Source organism: Anopheles funestus, chromosome 3RL, assembly GCF_943734845.2.
Source record: "Anopheles funestus chromosome 3RL, idAnoFuneDA-416_04, whole genome shotgun sequence".
Taxonomy (NCBI): Eukaryota; Metazoa; Arthropoda; class Insecta; order Diptera; family Culicidae; genus Anopheles; species Anopheles funestus.
This window is the reverse complement of record NC_064599.1, coordinates 5,120,695-5,140,211: the sequence shown is the minus strand read 5'-3', so window position 1 is coordinate 5,140,211 and position 19,517 is coordinate 5,120,695. Positions and strand designations below refer to the sequence as shown.

The 19,517-nt window shown below is 43.8% G+C and overlaps 1 protein-coding gene across 3 annotated transcripts; it reads left to right on the top strand.

Moving 5' to 3' along the window:
- The first annotated feature begins 1,248 nt into the window (after window positions 1-1,248).
- Window positions 1,249-19,377, top strand: LOC125770576 (uncharacterized). Of its 3 annotated transcripts, XM_049440303.1 has the most exons (7): window positions 1,249-1,765; window positions 11,770-12,221; window positions 12,373-12,653; window positions 14,548-14,714; window positions 14,794-14,856; window positions 14,934-17,237; window positions 17,331-19,377. In XM_049440303.1, the coding sequence occupies exons 2-7, from the start codon at window positions 11,833-11,835 to the stop codon at window positions 17,766-17,768; spliced, it is 3,642 nt and encodes a 1,213-aa protein (XP_049296260.1). In that variant the 5' UTR covers window positions 1,249-1,765; window positions 11,770-11,832; the 3' UTR covers window positions 17,769-19,377. The 3 variants fall into 3 exon arrangements, with proteins under 3 accessions (XP_049296260.1, XP_049296259.1, XP_049296261.1); XM_049440302.1 differs by having other exon boundaries at window positions 14,934-19,377; XM_049440304.1 differs by lacking the exons at window positions 1,249-1,765; window positions 11,770-12,221; window positions 12,373-12,653 and adding an exon at window positions 13,047-14,452 and having other exon boundaries at window positions 14,934-19,377.
- The last annotated feature ends 140 nt before the right edge of the window (window positions 19,378-19,517 follow it).

Sequence of the window (19,517 nt, the reverse complement as noted above, 5' to 3'; positions counted from 1 at the left end):
GTGGTCCTGGGATGAAAAATCTATCTGCTATCTCCCTTTGGCTACACCAGACATTCACGCAGTGTGGAGGTTTGTGCTTCGTTCCCAATTATGCTTTCAATGAGCGGCAAAAGAACGAAGAAATATTAAATTGTGCAGGTGAAGACGGATTTGCGGGGATTTCCAGAACAACAACAACCACAGAGAGCAAAGGTATTGTAACTCCTTATGCAAACGCGTTCAGTGCGAGCAAATCGAGAAGAAGCATGGATTACGAAAGTAAGGCGTCTTGAAAAATGGACCGTAGAGGTACCTCAGGGCCCGCACGGTGGTAAATGGATAGGATATTGAGAACTGTAAGTGATGGGTAGTTGAGGATGCAAAGGTTGAGGAAATGGAGTATGAAGGAGCTTGAGAATAATATAAGAGAAGAGAGGAAAATAAAATACGGTTTCACCACCTACTTCAGCAGCATCGCCGAAGGAGACGTAATAGAAAGACGATCTCCTATCTCCCTAGAGAAGAATGTTAACATTATTCGATTGAACCAAATTAAAACGTTAATGATCAATGATTTAAATTAAGCACGATCATGCGATCATGATGTTACGGTTACATTATGTTAAGTATTAGTTTTGAAGTTAAATCCTGAATTTAATTCTTCCACCGGTAAAACCAATCGTATCGTTGTCTTTCGATATCCAAATTGATCATCATCACCACCAGCTAACAACTCCGGTCAACTCGATACAACGCATGGACGATCAAAAACGTTTGCCGACTTGTGTTTTTTTTACCTTCTCTCTGCACAGGTTTGTTGTTGAATGGCGCAAAGATGTGGACAATTTAGGCAAACTTCTTTTGCGCGGTGAAGTTGTGGGGTGAAGGAAACTATAATAAGGGATAATACACTGTGAGACGATCGATGGTTGATCGTTTTACGCAGATCCTGGTGAGCATAAAATGAAAAGGAGCACAACATTAATGCCACAACACGAGAGAGAGAGAGAGAGAGAGAGAGAGAGAGAGAGAAAGGGGGTAGGGTTCGTAAATTTGTTCATTGTTATATCCATGATTACTATAAAGCGCTTAGTATCTTAGTTAAAAAATGATCGTATACTTCCCTAGAACAAGAGAAGACTAAGATTTGATTGATCTCCAAGGTACAAAGGTCAAGGTCTTGCTTCTAGAGCCACTCAATGTTAATCGTTTTGCCTGATAAACAGTGTAACAGTCACTGGATGCTGTTGAATGCATGGTAGTGGAATATTTTTTCTCCTTTTTACAAAAAACTTGTAAAATACCATCTCAAACTTCTCTAATTGACGAACCCTGAATGTGGATGATCATTTGGTAATTTACAAGAGAAAGATCACGTCCGCGCGCGCGCTCTCTCTCTGTGCCATTTACTCGGTCTCTTTCTCGGAGCATAATGTTGGCAATAAGCTTGGGGGTGAGTAACGTGCGCATGTGTTGGTATGTATGCTACGAATCCCATTCTACACCCCCAGCATACGAGAAAAGGAAACGGCAGCATATATAATCACAATGTGTAAAATGTGACAAAAGCTTCTGTCGGTGCGTGTGCGCATGAGAGAGGGAGAAGAGAAAAACAACGACACGAGAGTGGTGATGCCGTTTTGGAATGTTTTATGCGTTGAAGTGTTGTTTCAAAAAACCAGTTTTCAGTTGAAATAGTACGCGTGGTTCGATCGGGCTGACTCTATTACTGCGGGTCTGTAATACCGTGTTGTGTTGTTGCAGGTATCCTACTCACAGAAAAGAGGTTAGAAAACCAAACTGCCAAGGTCTGACCACCATATCCTGTGAAGACCCTGTTCGTTCTTATTAAGAGTGTTGGTGTGTAATATGTGCCTTTCTCGTATAAAGTTAAGATATTGTGAGTGAAGGTTATAAGCTGTTTGTTTGAAGTGTTTGCAAACCGCCAACATTCCCCAACAATTCTAGCATCTGGCGAAATAGCCCCTTCTGTTCTTTGGTCACAAAGCAGCTTGCAATTTGTGTGGCGTTGCCAATTGCGTGGGGTGTTGTGCGATTCCTTCAGTGGTCCAAGTGCAGCTGGTTCCAAATGTGTGTTTTGTAGTTCAATTAAGCTTCACAATCCAATGCTGTCCAATGCATACAGCCGTGGGTCGAAACCCATGATCGGGCAGCGATCTTCGCTCCGCACACTCCTCCGGAATTCGTGTACATTGTTCTAGATCTAAATTAAATCAACTAATTAAGCGAAGTGTGGTGTCATGTCCATAAACTAATAGTTGGCACACCGGTCCAGACGTTGTCTCGATACCGTTAGCGGCTATTAACTGGACCAGTTCTTACCGCCGAGAACCACCGGAGCTATCGGCGCTCATCTTTTACTGCCCTCCATTCAGTGAAGGTCGTAGAATGTTAAATGAAACGATTCCTGATCTTTCACACGATCGTATGGCTTCAATGGCTTAACCGTCTCCCCGGTGTGGTGTGGCTATGTTGATCTTTCGATCAAACCCGCACCATTAAAGCGAACGTCGCATATAAAGTTTGTAAATCGTGATGTTTCATTCTCTTATCCTTTCTGCTTTACACCGGACGTCAGGAATGTCAGTCGGCTAGAGCCACACTCAATCATTGTGGCTAGCGAACCTATTCAAAACCTATGAGGAAAACGCAACCAAAAAAAAACAATAAAACACACAACACGCATACCAACGACTGGGTAAGTTCGGCGTCTTTGTTTGAGCAGCATCTTTCGGTGCCATGGCTACCTGAAACCTTTCAGGCGGATGGACGTTCCCAACCTTTTACAGCATCATTTGTTTGGGTGCAGTCAGTGAAACTTCAACTGAAAAAAGGTTAGATAGAAAGTAGAAAAATAGTGATATCCTCAAGCAAAATCCTTTTCACAAGAAAACGTAAAGTGTACTTGTTAATTTGTGATATTCAAGAAAGTGTCATCTCCCAGAGTTCGTCCCGAAGAATGATCGCAAAAAGCACGATACATCGATTGTTCAGCATGTGGTAGTTTTTGCCTGTTTCGAAATGTGTTCCTTTCATAAAGTAGCGCAACAGGTCCTGGCCATACATCGGGACATGGATTGCATTGTATGCAGCTTTTGGTGAAAGCAAACTCAACGTACCGGATCGTCATCCACAAAATTGACGAAAGTGGGAAATAAAATACTACGCACCAAAAAGGCAAACCCGGAAAAATACAACAACAACAGTACACCCAAAAACTTGAACACGGTAAGGATGATGACCCGGCGAGCGATCGATTCATATGAGCCCCGGTTGTCGTCCCTCCGGGAAGTTGAGGTCCATGTGGAATTCCAGTTTCAGCTTTTTGCTGTTGTTGTTGTTCCTGTTGCTTAACTGACATTTTCGGTGCACATGCTGTTTCGGAATCTGGTTCCAGACGTTACCGGAGTTTGGGACAGGACCGAACTGAACAATGTGCAGTTATTTATTGCATTCAGATGGAACGCGCAGCGTCATCTTCAGGTACTGGTCGGTTACCGAATCGTTTGACGTTCAGCGGTCGGTTGGTTTGTGCTGTGAGGAGAGGAGATCCTTTTTATTTTTGGTGATCCGTGTGTCGCTCATTGATTGGGTTTCGTTGATATGCTGTATGTCTACGGGCTACATGTGACCGACCATTATTATTGTGACGATCACGTACATGTGCATTTCGGAAGGACACCCGAGAAGTTGACGCGGGGTCCGTCCGTCATGGCCTGTCGGTTGGATGCTGTACGCAGTCGGGCAATTTGTATCGAGATGCGCATCATTTCTTGGCGAGGACATCGTGGGAAAGATTACTTACAGGACTGGTTTTCCCTTCGGTGGTTGGGTGTATAAATTATTTTTCTTGCTCTAAAAATCGTGGATATACGTCACATTAGCAAGAGGACAGCATAAGCTAAAAGAATATTGTCTTTCAATTAATATTAGCAGTAAATATACTAATCCATTCTCAAATTTAGAGTATGTCCAGATTCTCCTTCTCCTCAAGATCATCCAAATCTTATTATTGAGCATTGAAATGAATATTCAGTTCTTGCTTCGACGAGTTAGATTCAGCTGAGATTTCATCGGATAGCCCTAAGTTGTTACATTAAACTCTTTTCTATTTGATCAATTTCAGTCAACGGAACTCTGTTGATGTAAATGTACATTTTACACGAAATTCATAATCCGATTCCTCTATAAGCCTTCTTCTGGCAACCCTTTTTAAGAGTTTCCCTAACGATTCTGTCATTCAAACGATGTCAATACTACAAAACTGCCATCTGCCACCAGTAGTGGGAAGTGGCATTCATGTTCGAGCGCTCGAATCGGTTCTGTTAATGCGTTACGATAAGAATGCTGCATAGTGGAGTGTAGAAGGTCCTAAAAGGAACCACTTAAAGCAACAACAAAAAAAAAACCATCTGGCCGTCTGGGTACCGAATAAATCAAAACACATGTACCAGATTTGAACGCACATTTTAAATAGCTCCGCAACCAGGAAAACAAAACTCCCTGTCTTGCTGTTGGTCACACGGCTAAATGAATCGGAAAATTAACCGTAAAAATTAGAGCGTGCAGCAATGGTCTGGGTGTTAAGTTTTAATTATGAAAAAGTCTATATGACGCCCCGTAAGATACGCTTGGAATTGCAAACTTTGTTTTTCAATTTTGATGAGAGACTGAGGACGATCTTCTCCTTACTAACAGGGATCGTATAAAACCACAAATTATAGGCTACTTGATACAATTATGGATAAGAGAGGTGGAAAACAATTCCTAAATAGGCGGCACAACCAGCATAACCAGCAGGGAAAGATTGCTGATGAAGATATGATGCGTCAGTTATGTTACCTCTAATGAAGATCATTAAGCGAGTAGCCGTTGCGTGCAGTGCATCCAGATGTCCTTCAGATACCGAGGATCGGAAGATTGTTTGTTGCTGTTCTCCACCAACAAGCAGCTGGCCAGTTTGTGTTTAAATATATTTGAATACAAAAACCCACAAATTATTCGCAGTCAGTCTCATTTTTTTGGTGTAGTTTGTGAAAGCATTGTGCAACTGTTCTATTGCAGTTCTCAACTTCCATTCCAGCGAGATCCCCAACGCTACTTAACTGCAGAATTGCATTTAATGACCACAACAATTGTGGCATGTGGTTGATTTTCCTGCCGCTTGCTACCCCTAGTAGTACGTTGTGTGAAATTATTTGCTGTTTTTTTTTTTAATTAATTTTCCAACAGCACATTGTTGCGAGTAGCCGTCATTGCACCTCCATTTTTGGAGCTGTCTTGATGGGTATTTTTTCTGCCAGCGTTATCGAGTTCTTGACTTACATAACGAGGCGGAGAATACCGGGTGCGTAATTACCGTTCAGAACTGCTACTCTCTAAGATAATGAGCGATATAGAAAAAATACTGCCTGTATCACACTTTAGCCCAGAAGAGGTGTCCGTAGTCACCACTCGGTTTGATAGCACGAGGCACATCGTACGCACAGGTTCTGCAACGATTGCTTCCCTTGGTCGCGAGTGAGTGTATCGGGGCGCGAATACCCAGAGTGCGTGTGAGTCGTCGTGCCAACACGCAGACGCAAACGTGGAACGTGCAGGAACGTCACATTTAAATATGAAAATAATTCCAAGTGATGAGTGCGATCGTACTCGATCGCGGGTGCATCACGAGACGCTTGCAATGGTGCAACGGTGGAAGAGGTCGTTTGTGCAGTGAAGCGAATCTGACCGTGCACATTGCTTGTTGCATGGGCAGATCTTTGGTGAACTACGTTTATGTTTTACTATAGTACATACATTACAAAAATGAAAATATTACTTCCCTGCGTCTAATTTAAAAACCATGATTTGTCAAAGAAATTACACATTTTTGTATGTATTTCGACGCAATTTGGTTTGTACACCTGGAGGCACATTATTAACCTCGCATTATACTGTGCAACATGTTTTGATGCTTTTAGTTGACGAAAAGAGATTTCATTCTTTCGGCTCTTGTTTTGCGTCTCTTAACCTGAGCAGCAGAAGAAGATTCATCGTCCCGTTGCAGTTGCTCCCTATGTTCCGGATTGGAACGGTGCGAGTCACCAGTCGCTTTTTTTGATGGATGGCAGGAAGCCGGTTTGTTAAATTACCACAACAAACGTAACACGCATGCATGAAGATGCATGTGAATCGGGGGGATGTGTCTCACAACTGTATGCGTTCGTTCGTTGGCCTCTTGGCGATTCTTGATTTAGACCAGGGATGAGAAAACTGCAACATACCTGAGGAAGAATCTGATATTCATAATATGTTTTTCAATTATTTTAGTTGCTTCACATACCTTAGCCAGTCCTTTAACCAGACTAAATGCCAATAGGAGAAAGACAACATAAATTTAGTTGTATTGTCCAATACCTTCAAATGTCTGTCATTATTAGTGTTGGGTCAAGTAGCTCTTTTGCAAGAGCGGAGCGCACCGCTCTCGCTCTCTAAAGTGTGCGGTGCGCTTGAGGTAGCTCCACACGGAGCGCTGCACACACGAGCGATTCCTGCGATACAGCTACCTCGTTTTCCCGTGGGCTGTGCGGGAGCGCGCACAAAAAGATGACCGGAGCGATTGAAATACCTCTTTCGCTCTTGACCCACTAGCTATAGCCTTAGGAAATTTTCAAATTTTTAGATTATTTTAATTTTTTGTTTATTTTTTATTCTTTTTTTGTTTAAAACATTATTTGAGTGAAAAGAAACTTATTGCAACCAATTGGCATTAAAATAAATCAATTTAAATTTTTTTGCAAAATTTCCCAAAAAAAACGTAAGGGGTAAGCCTTATGAAATTTTCGAGTTGAAAATTTTTTTTCTGATTTTATATTCTTTTTTTAATTTAAAGCATTATTTGAGTGAAAAGAAACTTATTGCAACAAATTCGCATTAAAATATATCCCATTTATTAATTTTGCTAAATTGTTCAAAAATGAGGAAAATTTTACATTTTCTCAAACAGGGTATGGAACTTGGTTCCTCGAATAACTTCCGACACAGACATCTGAGAGCATGGCCGTCCAAGAAGAAAATGTAGCCATTGGTGCCATCTATCGACCACAAGTTAAAGATTGGCGATCCGTTGGATGCCGACCGAGTTATAGGCAAAACTTGGTTCAAAAATGAGGAAAATGTTACGTTTTCTCAAACAGGGTATTGAACTTGGTTCCTCGAATAACTACAGGCACAGACATCTGAGGGCATGGCCGTCCAAGAAGAAAATGTAGCCATTGATGCCATCTATCGACCACAGTTTAAAGATTGGCGATCCGTTGGATACCGACCGAGTTATAGGCAAAACTTGGTGCAAAAATGAGGAAAATTTTACATTTTCTCAAACAGGGTATTGAACTTGGTTCCTCGAATAACTCCTGCCAGAGACAGCTGAGGGCATGGCCGTCAAAGAAGAAAATGTAGCCATTGATGCCATCTAGCGATTACAGGCAAAGATTGGCGATCCGTTGGATACCGACCGAGTTATAGACAAAACTTGGTGCAAAAATGAGCCTTGGAGATTGGTAAATTTATAGATTTTTTTGATTTTTTTCATTTTTGGTATGCTTTTTTTAATTTAAAGCATTATTTTAGTGAAAAGAAACTTATTGTAACAATTTCGCATGAAAATAAAACAATTTTTTAAATTTTGCTAATTTGCTCAAAAAAATGACAAGGGGTACCCCTTATGAAATTTTCGAGTTGAAAATATTTTTTTAATTTTTTTGTTATTTTTTATTCTTTTCTTCTTTTAAAACATTATTTGAGTGAAAAGAAACTTATTGCAACAAATTCGCATTAAAATATATCAATTTATAACATTTTGCTAAATTACTCAAAAAATGGTATGGAATTTGGTTCCTCGAATAACTTCTGGCACAGACATCTGAGGGCATGGCCGTCAAAGAAGAAAATGTAGCCATTGATGCCATCTAGCGATTACAGGCAAAGTTTGGCGATCCGTTGGATACCGCCCGAGTTATAGACAAAACTTGGTGCAAAAATGAGGAAAATTTTACATTTTCTCAAACAGGGTATGGAACTTGGTTCCTCGAATAACTTCCGACACAGACATCTGAGAGCATGGCCGTCCAAGAAGAAAATGTAGTTATTGGTGCCATCTATTGACCACAAGTTAAAGATTGGCGATCCGTTGGATGCCGACCGAGTTATAAGCAAAACTTGGTGCAAAAATGAGGAAAATTTTACGTTTTCTCAAACAGGGTATGGAACTTGGTTCCTCGAATAACTTCTGGCACAGAGATCTGAGGGCATGGCCTTCCAAGAAGAAAATGTAGCTATTGGTGCCATCTATTGACCACAAGTTAAATATTGGCGATCCGTTGGATGCCGACCGAGTTATAGGCGAAACTTGGTGCAAAAATGAGGAAAATGTTACGTTTTCTCAAACAGGGTATGGAACTTGGTTCCTCGAATAACTTCTGGCACAGAGATCTGAGGGCATGGCCGTCCAAGAAGAAAATGTAGCCATTGGTGCCATCTATCGACCACAAGTTAAAGATTGGCGATCCGTTGGATACCGACCGAGTTATAGGCAAAACTTGGTGCAAAAATGAGGAAAATTTTACGTTTTCTCAAACAGGGTTGGTTCCTCGAATAACTTCTGGCACAGAGATCTGAGGGCATGGCCTTCCAAGAAGAAAATGTAGCTATTGGTGCCATCTATTGACCACAAGTTAAATATTGGCGATCCGTTGGATGCCGACCGAGTTATAGGCGAAACTTGGTGCAAAAATGAGGAAAATGTTACGTTTTCTCAAACAGGGTATGGAATTTGGTTCCTCGAATAACTTCTGGCACAGAGATCTGAGGGCATGGCCGTCCAAGAAGAAAATGTAGCCATTGGTGCTCTCTATCGACCACAGGTTAAAGATTGGCGATCCGTTGGATACCGACCGAGTTATAGGCAAAATTTGGTGCAAAAATGAACCTTATGAAATTTTCAAATTTTTATAATTTTTCAATTTTTTTATAATTTTTTATTCTTTTTTTTTGTTTAAAACATTATTTGAGTGAAAAGAAACTTATTGCAACCAATTGGCATTAAAATAAATCAATTTAATTTTTTTTTGCAAAATTTCCCAAAAAAAACGTAAGGGGTAAGCCTTATGAAATTTTCGAGTTGAAAATTTTTTAAAATTTTTTTCCAGTTTTTTTTTCTTTTTTTAATTTAAAGCATTATTTGAGTGAAAAGAAACTTATTGCAACCAATTGGCATTAAAATAAATCAATTTAATTTTTTTTGCCAAATTTCTCAAAAAAAACGTAAGGGGTAAGCCTTATGAAATTTTCAAATTTTTATATTTTTTTAATTTTTTGTGATTTTTTATTCTTTTTTTATTTAAAGCATTATTTGAGTGAAAAGAAACCAATTGCAACCAATTGGCATTAAAATAAATCATTTTAATTTTTTTTTGCAAAATTTTCCAAAAAAAGGTAATGCCTTAGGAAAATTCAAATGGGAGCGCATCGCACAATCGCTCCTGTGTGTAGCGCTCCGTACGGAGCTACTTCTTTTTCGCGTGGGCTGTGCGGGAGCGCGCACAATAAGATGAGCGTAGCTATTGATGTACCTCTTTCGCTCTTGACCCAACACTAGTCATTATCATTATTATGATGACATTGGTTATGTGTTTTTAAAAGCAGTTAAAAGTAAAACATTCCAAACCGTCCCTGGTTATGAATCACGATCGCTCCGAGTCGCTCCGAGTCGCTCCGTGTCTGGCAAGACACCCGTTATGATTATGCTTTTTCCTGCAAGTGAACACACGCTGTACAGCATGATACAGGTTGATTTATTTGTCGCCGATAGGGTCTTCTTAGCATGGTTTCACCCTAGACGACGAGAAAAATGCAGCGATGACGGATCATAAACATTAGGGAAGCTGTTTTAGTACGTGTAAGGTGCTTATCAGCCTGTCCTTTTTGAACGTAATCCGACATTTGGCAGAGCATTTAGCTACTATGCTGATAACAGCTGCTAATTTATGGACCGGGGATGGAGTGGCTTTACAAAAAGTGATTGACATTTTTTTTCTCGAAATCGGAAACGACTAAAGAAAGAGAAACAGGCACAACCAACACACACGGGACACATACATTCTTGTTCTGTTACATTTTTTATGTAACAAAATAAAATACTGTCTGTTTGTTAATTGGCGGTGCATAAAAAATTGCCCTTAAACCTGCAGTATATAAACCATGCAGATGCTACTAAAATGGACATTAACGAGCGACGTCTGTCACTTAAGAATGGGCAATTGAAGTTGAGGAGTCACAGCGAAAAGAAAAAAACGACGTTAAACTGTCGCCGAATACATGCTTTAGTGGAACACGTTAACATCACATCAAACAGATGAAATGAAAATGGTACAAAATAAGTGTGAAAAGCTCTCTACGAACATTATTGAAGGGTCGTTTGAGAACATCTCATGAAGAGATGTTTACTTGCATATATTTTATTTAAAAAAATATGCTTTGATTTATATTTTTCACTCATTTAACTCAACCAGTAAATGATCTTTTCATCACGATCGGTTTCGCTTTACAGATCAAGTTCGATCTTCCTCTCATCACCCAACGGTCGACGTCCATCCGGATCAACGTTTTAGTCGATGGCCGTGAGCCGGATGATGGTAATTTTCATCGTGAACCTCGATACTGAGGGCATCTCGATTCGGGTTTGTTTAGCAGCAGTGCGGTTTTGCCACTGCTCAACCTGAACTTTCCAGTTTCTCTCGGTAGGACTGACACCTCCAGAGTGATTCCAACGGTTGTCCCTTGGAAAGGGCACACCTTGGTGCAATTATGTACCTGTGGACGGCACATTGGCACGCTATTGATGATCGGATTGCTTGAACGCTGCACTGTAAAATAGCTTAATAATGTCTACGGTACCTTGTGACCGCATTCGGCATCCATAAAACACTCCAAAATAAGAGAGTCTTTAACGCCGTCTGTAAGGATTGTTTGAACATTGAAGTCTGTACGGGTCTCACGCTTCCAGTAATGTATTTATGCGATATTCCACTGCAGTGTAGTAGATGCGAGCCGAAAAGGTTGCGCAGGACACAATAAACATTGTAAGGGACGCCTTTTTACACTGTACTCGTACGAAATAACTTTCAACTGATTGCTATCTAGGCTACCTGTGAAACAAGAGATATAGCAGCTCGGCCACGTCCAGGTTCCAGGTAGCTGGCCCTTTTACCTAAGCTATTAATTACCAGGGTTCCCTGAAAAATCCGCTTACAGTGAATCTACAGACATGTTATACACAAGCTGATAAGCTGAGAAAAACGTGTCAAAAACAAAATGTAACAAATAAGTTTGTGCGATCCTTCCCTTTGAGTGTGATTTCTTTCATTAAGCAATGGTATCAATGAAGAAACTTACCTCCAATGACAAGAAAGCTTTACTTTGAAAATGAAACGATCGTAAACGATCGAAACTGCCATGCACTTTGGATACACAGGCATACCTACATAAAACAGACACGTTGCAGGGTGACGATCCGGTGCCCTTTACTGACATGTTTTACTCTTTTGCAAATGACCCATCGGTTGGAAATGGGTCACCAAAAAGGCAGGCTACACAATATTCGTTTCACGGCGTTGCATAATTCAGTTTCCTCGGTAGTTGTTTTCGTCCGATCGGTGTCGTGAGTTTGATTTGAGCTTTTTTTAATTTCATGCCCTGTTCACATTTCTATCCTCCCTACCCGGTCAGGTCTTTGGTGAAGGGTCTTTGTCCCGATGCACCGTGTAAAGCAAACGTAGCTCTAGACACACGATGACGGTACAGCAGCAGCCGAACAATCATGGCGGTGACGCGTTGCAACCATCGCAGGGTCAACCGCATCGTTATCATCTGCATCATGATCCCGCGTACAACATCACCACAGCCGAGGCGGATCTTGATTACACCAGTGACAACAGTGTAGCGGTACTGCAGCAGCAGCAGCAGCAACACCATCCATCAGCGGTCCATCATCATCTCGCTCATCATCATCAACAGCAGCAGCAGCAACACCATCACCACTATATGCCATCGAGCTCCAGTTCCTGTGATAATACCAAACAACCTACACGTCTCGGCGGCAACTCCAGTGCCGGTGGTTCCTGCGACGAGAATACGTCTAACGTTTTGGACGTAAATATGGACTCCAAGAAGATTTCACTGTAAGTCACTCGTGCACGTTCGTACGATCCGTACGATCGCGGTTGTTTGATTGATTTCCGTTTTCTTCTCTTCTCCGACATTCACTTACACACGCACAGTTCAACTTTCCCGCTGATTAAATTGTACTCTACCTTTGGCTCTTTTCTATAGTGCTCACAATGGCTCAAGACTGAACTCACCGGTTCGCTTCGGTGACGAGCGGAAGTATGGGAACAATCACCAGCATCATCCACACAACCATCATCACCATCATCATCACCATCACCACGGGCATGGTGGCCATCACAGTCATCACATCGAGGTGTACAGTGACGGTACGGCCGGTATGGACATCAGTAAGCTGGAGGAGGAAATATCCGAAGATGACCGGGGGCCACCACTACCACCAAGACCCGCACCAAGAACTCGCACGGCGCAACGTTTGGAAACGGGTAAGCACGGAAGTCACCGGCTGGTACCGGGAATGACTCGGCAGTAGTCTAGGAAGTAGGATAATTTGAAACAATTTCGCCCTCTCCTGGTCTGTTGTGCCCTCTGGAAACCTACTGACTGGCGGCTTGGTTTAGCTTACGTTACCTGATGGACTTTGGAAGCCATGCCCTTTGCGGGAATTGATATTTGCCCGTCAATATAGGGGAGATCCAAGTTGAGCTCGAATGGAACGAATCGAACACGACCATGAAATTGAAAACGAAAACATTTGCTAGAAATATTGTGTTCGGAACTGGAATAGATATTGCAGTACCTTTCTGGAACTCGGTTAAAAGGGATTTCTCAAGTTTATCCCTTAATTTCTGGATTTTTTTTTTTCAAAGCTTCAAAGAAGAGTTCGTTTACAAAAGATGTACCACGAACTAGTAGTGTTGTCTACTACATATTTGTCCCCAGTTTTTCTGCAACTCCTCTTGAGCACTTAGGAAAGATATTTGTGCTTGAACTTATTTCCGTAACTGGCATTTTAAAGCATTTAAACCCTTCGATGCGTTACGGCTATACCGCGTATGTCCGCCAGGACATTGCTCGGCACGTGACGGGCGGATCCTGCGCACTAGCTGTTTGGTGAGCAGCGAAATCTCTCCACCCCAAAACCCGCGCCCAAACAATTGCATCTCACTCTAACCAATGCCAATGGGATCCGTGGTGCATTGGTATGCTTTAGCATGAAGGGACACTGTTGTGCGAAATGCCACAGCATCCTTCCTAGTGGCAAATGCTAGGACGCGGGAACTACGCAAGTACGAAGAACGAGTCAGCAAACTCATTTCGCCTGTCAAAAGTTTGGTGAACTGGTTTGCTTATGGGGTAGTCAGTGCGCCTTTGCGCGGAAAGGAAGTAAACAGTTTTTATTTGCAACTGGATTTCTAAAGTTTGAACACTGTGGAAAACTGGAACCACCCTAACGCGTGAAGTTTGTGCTCCAGTTCGGACTGTCTGAAATTGCCATCCTTCGGTCGGGATCGGGAAGTAGTGCAAGAAAGGAATCGCTTCCAACAAGCGCTACACGATGGTTGTTGAACGTCGTGGGTGTTTCAGTGTCCTCTAGACAGAAACGGAACAGGGTGCGGACAGTGTTCCAACACAACCCGTTTGTGTGCAGCAAAAGGGAGTAAAAAATGTGCTTCATGTTGTGACACTCCGCGTTGAAAACGGGAACGCTGTTCAGGGGAGGGAAATTCATGTCCATGCCGTGTGATAAGGCCCGAAAGATGATTGTTGTATTATACAACAATGTGCAGCAGCAGCAACAACAACACATCAGACCATCAGTACAATAAGCAACGCGGATTACTTGAGATACGAAGCAAACGGTTCTCCCCACAGCTAGTGTGATAGTTGCCCGCCATAGATAACCGATAGTACAACATCCAGCAACAATAGTAGTCTTACGTAGAGTAGAGTGTAGTATTTTGTGTCTTATGAGACTTTTTTTCTTTTCCATCGTAAATCCCGTGGTACGAAGAGGGACAAATGTTTTACGTGAAGAGTTCAAATTCTAATCCGACAAGCGGATAAGAGGACACAGTGGTGTCAGCTGGCTGAACAAGCTGTTAGTGATTTGTTAGTTGAAGTCGCTCGTCTAAAGTTTGGCCTGATTGCCGCTCTACCGCACACAAAACACACCACACAATGCACGGGTATCCGTTCATGCAGGTTGTCCAGTATAGTGTGCCCACGTGCACCTGGGCCCCACCACCCGTGGAACCACCGCGTCCACCATCGGCAACAGCGGGTTAATATTCCGGACCTACACTTGTTACTGTCCTGTTGCGAATGGTTTTGAAAACTGACAGTTTACCGACTTCTTTCTATGCCCATTTCCGACAGCTTCCTCAACATCCGGCGTGCGGAAGTACGTCATCTGGTGTCTGATATGTGGTGGCATCTCCAGTCTACTCGGTATACTCTTTCTGGGCATTTACTTCTTGCTTCGTTCGTACACCAGCACCGTGGGTTACTTCGAAACTGTGCCAACGTTCGTGCCTGCTACCTTGGTGAGATACCACTCCCTCTCTTCCGGTATTGTTCGAGACTTTCTAGTTCTAAACTATTGTTTTGCCTTTGTATTTCTAGCTCATGTTAACGGGTATCTGTATAATGAGCCTTGCGAGGCGACGTAACCGGTATAGCTATTTGGTATGTAGTCCAAAATGGATCCCGTCCTTCGTTGAGACAATTGTTATTAATAGAAAAATGTTACGCTTTATTCGTAGATCAAATTATCCGGAGCATGTGGACTAGCGTCGGCACTTACCTGCGCCTTGGTAACAGTGACAACGACCGTTCTGCATATGAGCCGTCTGCAGGTATTGCGTGAGTGCGAATACACGCAGAAAACTCGTACCTGTACCTGTTACTCCGTAACAGCTGATAAGCAGACGGAATCCGGTGTGGACGACAGTGTGCGGTTCGTGTTCGACTCCACGTCGGACTGCGGTGTCGTTCACGGTGCACTGTACTCGTGTCTGCGTGCCGTGTTCGGTCTCTCCGTGGCTGGGGTACTAGTGGCCGTGTTCAGCTGTATGCTCGTGTACCAGTTGTTGAGCCACGAACGGAAAAAGATGTACTGGGAGCAGTTGGAACTGCGGTGCCGTTCGCTTTACTCTGGCCAACAGGGCCCATCGTCGGTGTTACCGTCTGGACCGGGGATGCTTGGTAGTGGTGCCAATGCTGGGTTAGGCGGTACCGGACGAGCAGGCAATTGTCGGTGCTGCGAGCAGTGCCATGCACATCGCAACGTGCTACCCTCGGCATACCCATGGGAAGGAGACAATCGTTTCTGGACCCCTGGACAGGCCGGTAACTTCTACTCACCTAACCCAGGTGGTGATGAGCCGGGCACGGGTGGCCGCTTGAACGCGAGTGGACGACGTATGCCTGGGTGGAGCTGGCCAAGAATGCCCTGGCAGCGGAGTGATGCATCGCAACGTCTATCACCGCACAGTCCCGATTCTCAGTACGGGTTTTCGAATCGTGCTGGTGTGGCACCGGGGATGGTACCGGGTGCTGGTACGCTTCTGGGCGATCCTGTGCAGCCGCGCTACAATGTAATCGACCAGCAGTACGGTATCTGGGGACCACCGCCACCGTACAGCGATCCAAACAGTCCGGCCCGTCGTGGACGTTATCAGTACATTCATCCGGCACAGTGCGGTCCACCGTTGATCGATCCAAGCGGTATTGCAGCACCGGGTTCTTCCATGGTTGGTCCGTCAAATGCTGGAGGAGCCGGTATCGCTATTCTGGAGTGCCATCAACACTCGGTGATGGGCGTGGACGTGCACGGTATTCCACAGCAGTACGTTAGCGGTCAAACGACAATGTCAAACGGATCGGGTCAGCAGGCTCTACCTTCCAACTATGGTCGCGGTGGCTTGGGCAATGGTATCGTCGGCGGAGGATCTTCCGGTGGTTCCAATGTAGTTGGCAATGGTGCCAATCTTGGTAGTAAAACTAGGCAGCAAACTGGAGGTTACAAGCAGTCACAAACGAAGGAAAACTATGAGAACACACCATCGGACAGTGATGGTCCCGGGCGGGATCGGTTTTCCAATACGCTGCCCCTGCGTAAAGCGAAGAAACGTGTGGAAGCTGGTGCGAAAAGTATTGGCCCAGCAAACAACAGCCAACCAACGAGTGGTAGGGTGAATGTACAAAACGTGTTCGGAGCAAACCAGGGTGCACCCGGATCGCTCGAAACATCCGAGAACGAGTATAACGAACCAATCTTACCATCGCCAAATGGTGGACCGGATGAGTGTTCTGGTCGAGTAGGGTCACCGCACGGTTTGCAAGGAATACCATCCGGGTTGGTTCCACACCCTCCAAGAAACCGGCGACAGAAGCTACCCAACGCGGTGGGCATTGAAAACAGTGGATTCCAGACGGTGGAGGCTCTCGAGGCGGAAGCAGCATCGGCGGTCACGGGAAAGTTGCTGGAGCCCACCGAGTCTGAGGTGTACTTTGCGGACGTGAGCAGCTGCTGCAATATGTCCGTGAAGAATGACAACTACTACGAAGATGCGAACCAAAGACGTAAAAAGGAGAAACAGCAGCAACAGGACACAGCGGACGAGTATATTGCGCAACGGTTTGGCAAGCGCGAAACATCGATCCGTAGCCGGCAACCCTTCCCCCAGACCGTACTCGGACTGGGTGACAAGCCACAGGTGATGCCTCGATCCTCACTGCTGCCAAAGGATCACTCCCGCCAGAGCATGTGTTCGATGGATTCGGGCGAACGGACGGACTATACCGATCTGTCACCGGCCACTCCCAGTACAAACTTCCCGTCGATCGGTGCACCCGCGATCGGTAGTGGGAAGCATCAACCGACACAGCAAACCTCACCGAACGATGGCGGCACCAATATCCGGCCGGAACACGATGGACCGGCGGGGGGTTGCAACTTTATCGCCTCGTACCCGTATTCCTCGAACGAACAGAGTCAGGAGGCACACCGGCGCTCGACCAAAAACCTGCACGACATCTTCCTGGCTCCCGACTCGCAGTACGAGGTAATGAAGGAATTGCATAGATTTAAGTCGACACCACTAACGCTAACACCCTTCGAACCACCTGACGGTGGCCGCTCATCATCGTCATGTCAGGACATGCCGGGCTCGTTTCCTCCATCGGTAGCGGTGGCGACGGCTTCGATGACAGCAACAGGTAGCGATCGGACCGATCGTACAGCGGCGGCACAATCGACCAAACCAAAGTCACCGAAGAATCTCAACATCACGCCAATCAAACGCCAAAGCCTTGGCACAAACATTAGCTCGATCATCCAGAACTTGAGCGGCAGTGACGTTGGACTGCTGTATCCCGAGGGTCGCAATCATGGGCCATCATACCACCAAAGTGTCATCGGATCGGAAGGTTCGTCGTCTGCTGTGACGAATGGAGATGCAACAGGCGCATCGGTTGGTAATCGTCGGCAACCCGTCCCAGAGGTAAATGACAGTGTCAGCAGCAATGAGGACAACGAGGACCATCATCCGATCGATGGTGAACGGAGACGGAGTGCCGGTGATCGTAGATTGTGAGACGAAGTGTATGTGTGAGCTATCCTCACAGATTAGGGACCGAAGTTCTCCGAGTACGTTGCACTCTTTTTGTGCTGCAAGTATGTTTCCCACAAGCCCTCACAAATAGTAAACCGCGTAGATGTACTTTCCTAAGGGTCCTGATAGGAATGTATGTAGTTAAGTGTAGCGTTCTTAATGTGGCAATGATGTCAAGCAGTATAGGCCGAATTATTTCGCATCGGCAATCAGCGGCATGCGTTTGTGTCAGGATTATGTTAGGATCCTTGAACGAAAGCGATACGGCACCTCGATAATGGATATTCCATAATTCTTTGAATATCGTTCCATCCATAGCAACTACCGACATTGGTACGTAGAGACCAAATTAGACGGAATTGATGATAGACATCATCATTCACGAAATCGTTGACGCATAACTAAATGGTTTTTGCTATAATTTTGGCCACCATAACATAAGATAGAGAGAGAGAGAGAGAGGGAGGGAAATGCTAGTTGATAACCTATCCATCCGGAACTATCGCGTCCATAGCTATGCAAAAGTTTCGTCTACTCATTTATGTTCATTGTCATTCGGGTGACTTGTCCGATAGGTAGCGTTCCCCGAGAGCGTCGGAGTGCGTCGAAGTAAGAATTGCAATTTGGTAGAAGAATTTAAGTCGGTTCGCTAAATGATCTCCTCTATTTTGCGTAGCTTTAAATAACACATTCTCTTCTCGTTAGCATTCTAGTAGGATGTTTCGTTACAGCATCCGAATATATAGCAGACCAGGGTCATCCAGCATCAGCGGTCCAGTTTTACTTCCGCTCAGTTCAGCTGAAAATTAATAAATATTTAGTGTAAATATATTCCCCCCCCAAAAACACTTGGTAGATAAAGCCGTTAAGCAAACAAAAATAGCACAAATGATTGAATAACCTTGGGTGAATTTTGGCATCGCTGTTAAGTAGGTAAAGCTTTACGCAAATGTTTGTTGTGCACGGATTACTTTCATCCGAAGTTAGCGGCGCAAGTTTCGAGTTTAAGTTGTAAATTAAAATACTCCTCCATTCGTCAACAAAACCTGTTCCATCCCGTAGGGTTAAACGCATCTGTAAGTTATACTGTAGGGCAAAGGTAGTGAAAATATACTAACGGATGCAGCAAAACTCGATCAATGTAAAGGGTGAAAATTTAGTGGAAAAGGGAAAATAATTCGCTCAAATTTATAGTAAAACTCGAAGTGATGTTAGAAACATCCGTTGCCATGTACAACCGACGGGCTGCGAACATTAATGTTTCGAAATGTTTCGCTAGCTTAAGACGTGAGCAGTACGATCAGTTGTTTGCAGAAGAACAACACGTGAGGATGGGATTTATTGTAACTCTTACAAATAGCGGAAAACACACATGTTTAACTACAATCATGAGTTGATTGTCTAATATGCTCCCACTGCTGGATGCAGAAGCTAAAATAGATACATAAGTATAAAGCTTACGATCAGGTGGTTGCTTGGAAGAGTAAAACAATACTAACTAATACCTATAATCCACCGGACACAAATGAAACGAACAGTGGAAGCAATGAAAAGTAAAGGAAATAAATATTATGTATTGATTTGTTAAAAACCGGCCTCGAACTATGAAACGGATACGGAGACAATGATTGAGAAAGAATTGATTCGTGTACTATGGGTAACACACAGTCTTAAACCCAGCAACAGAACCAGGCAATTAACCTTTTTCTCCGAAATTTGATCTACTCTCGT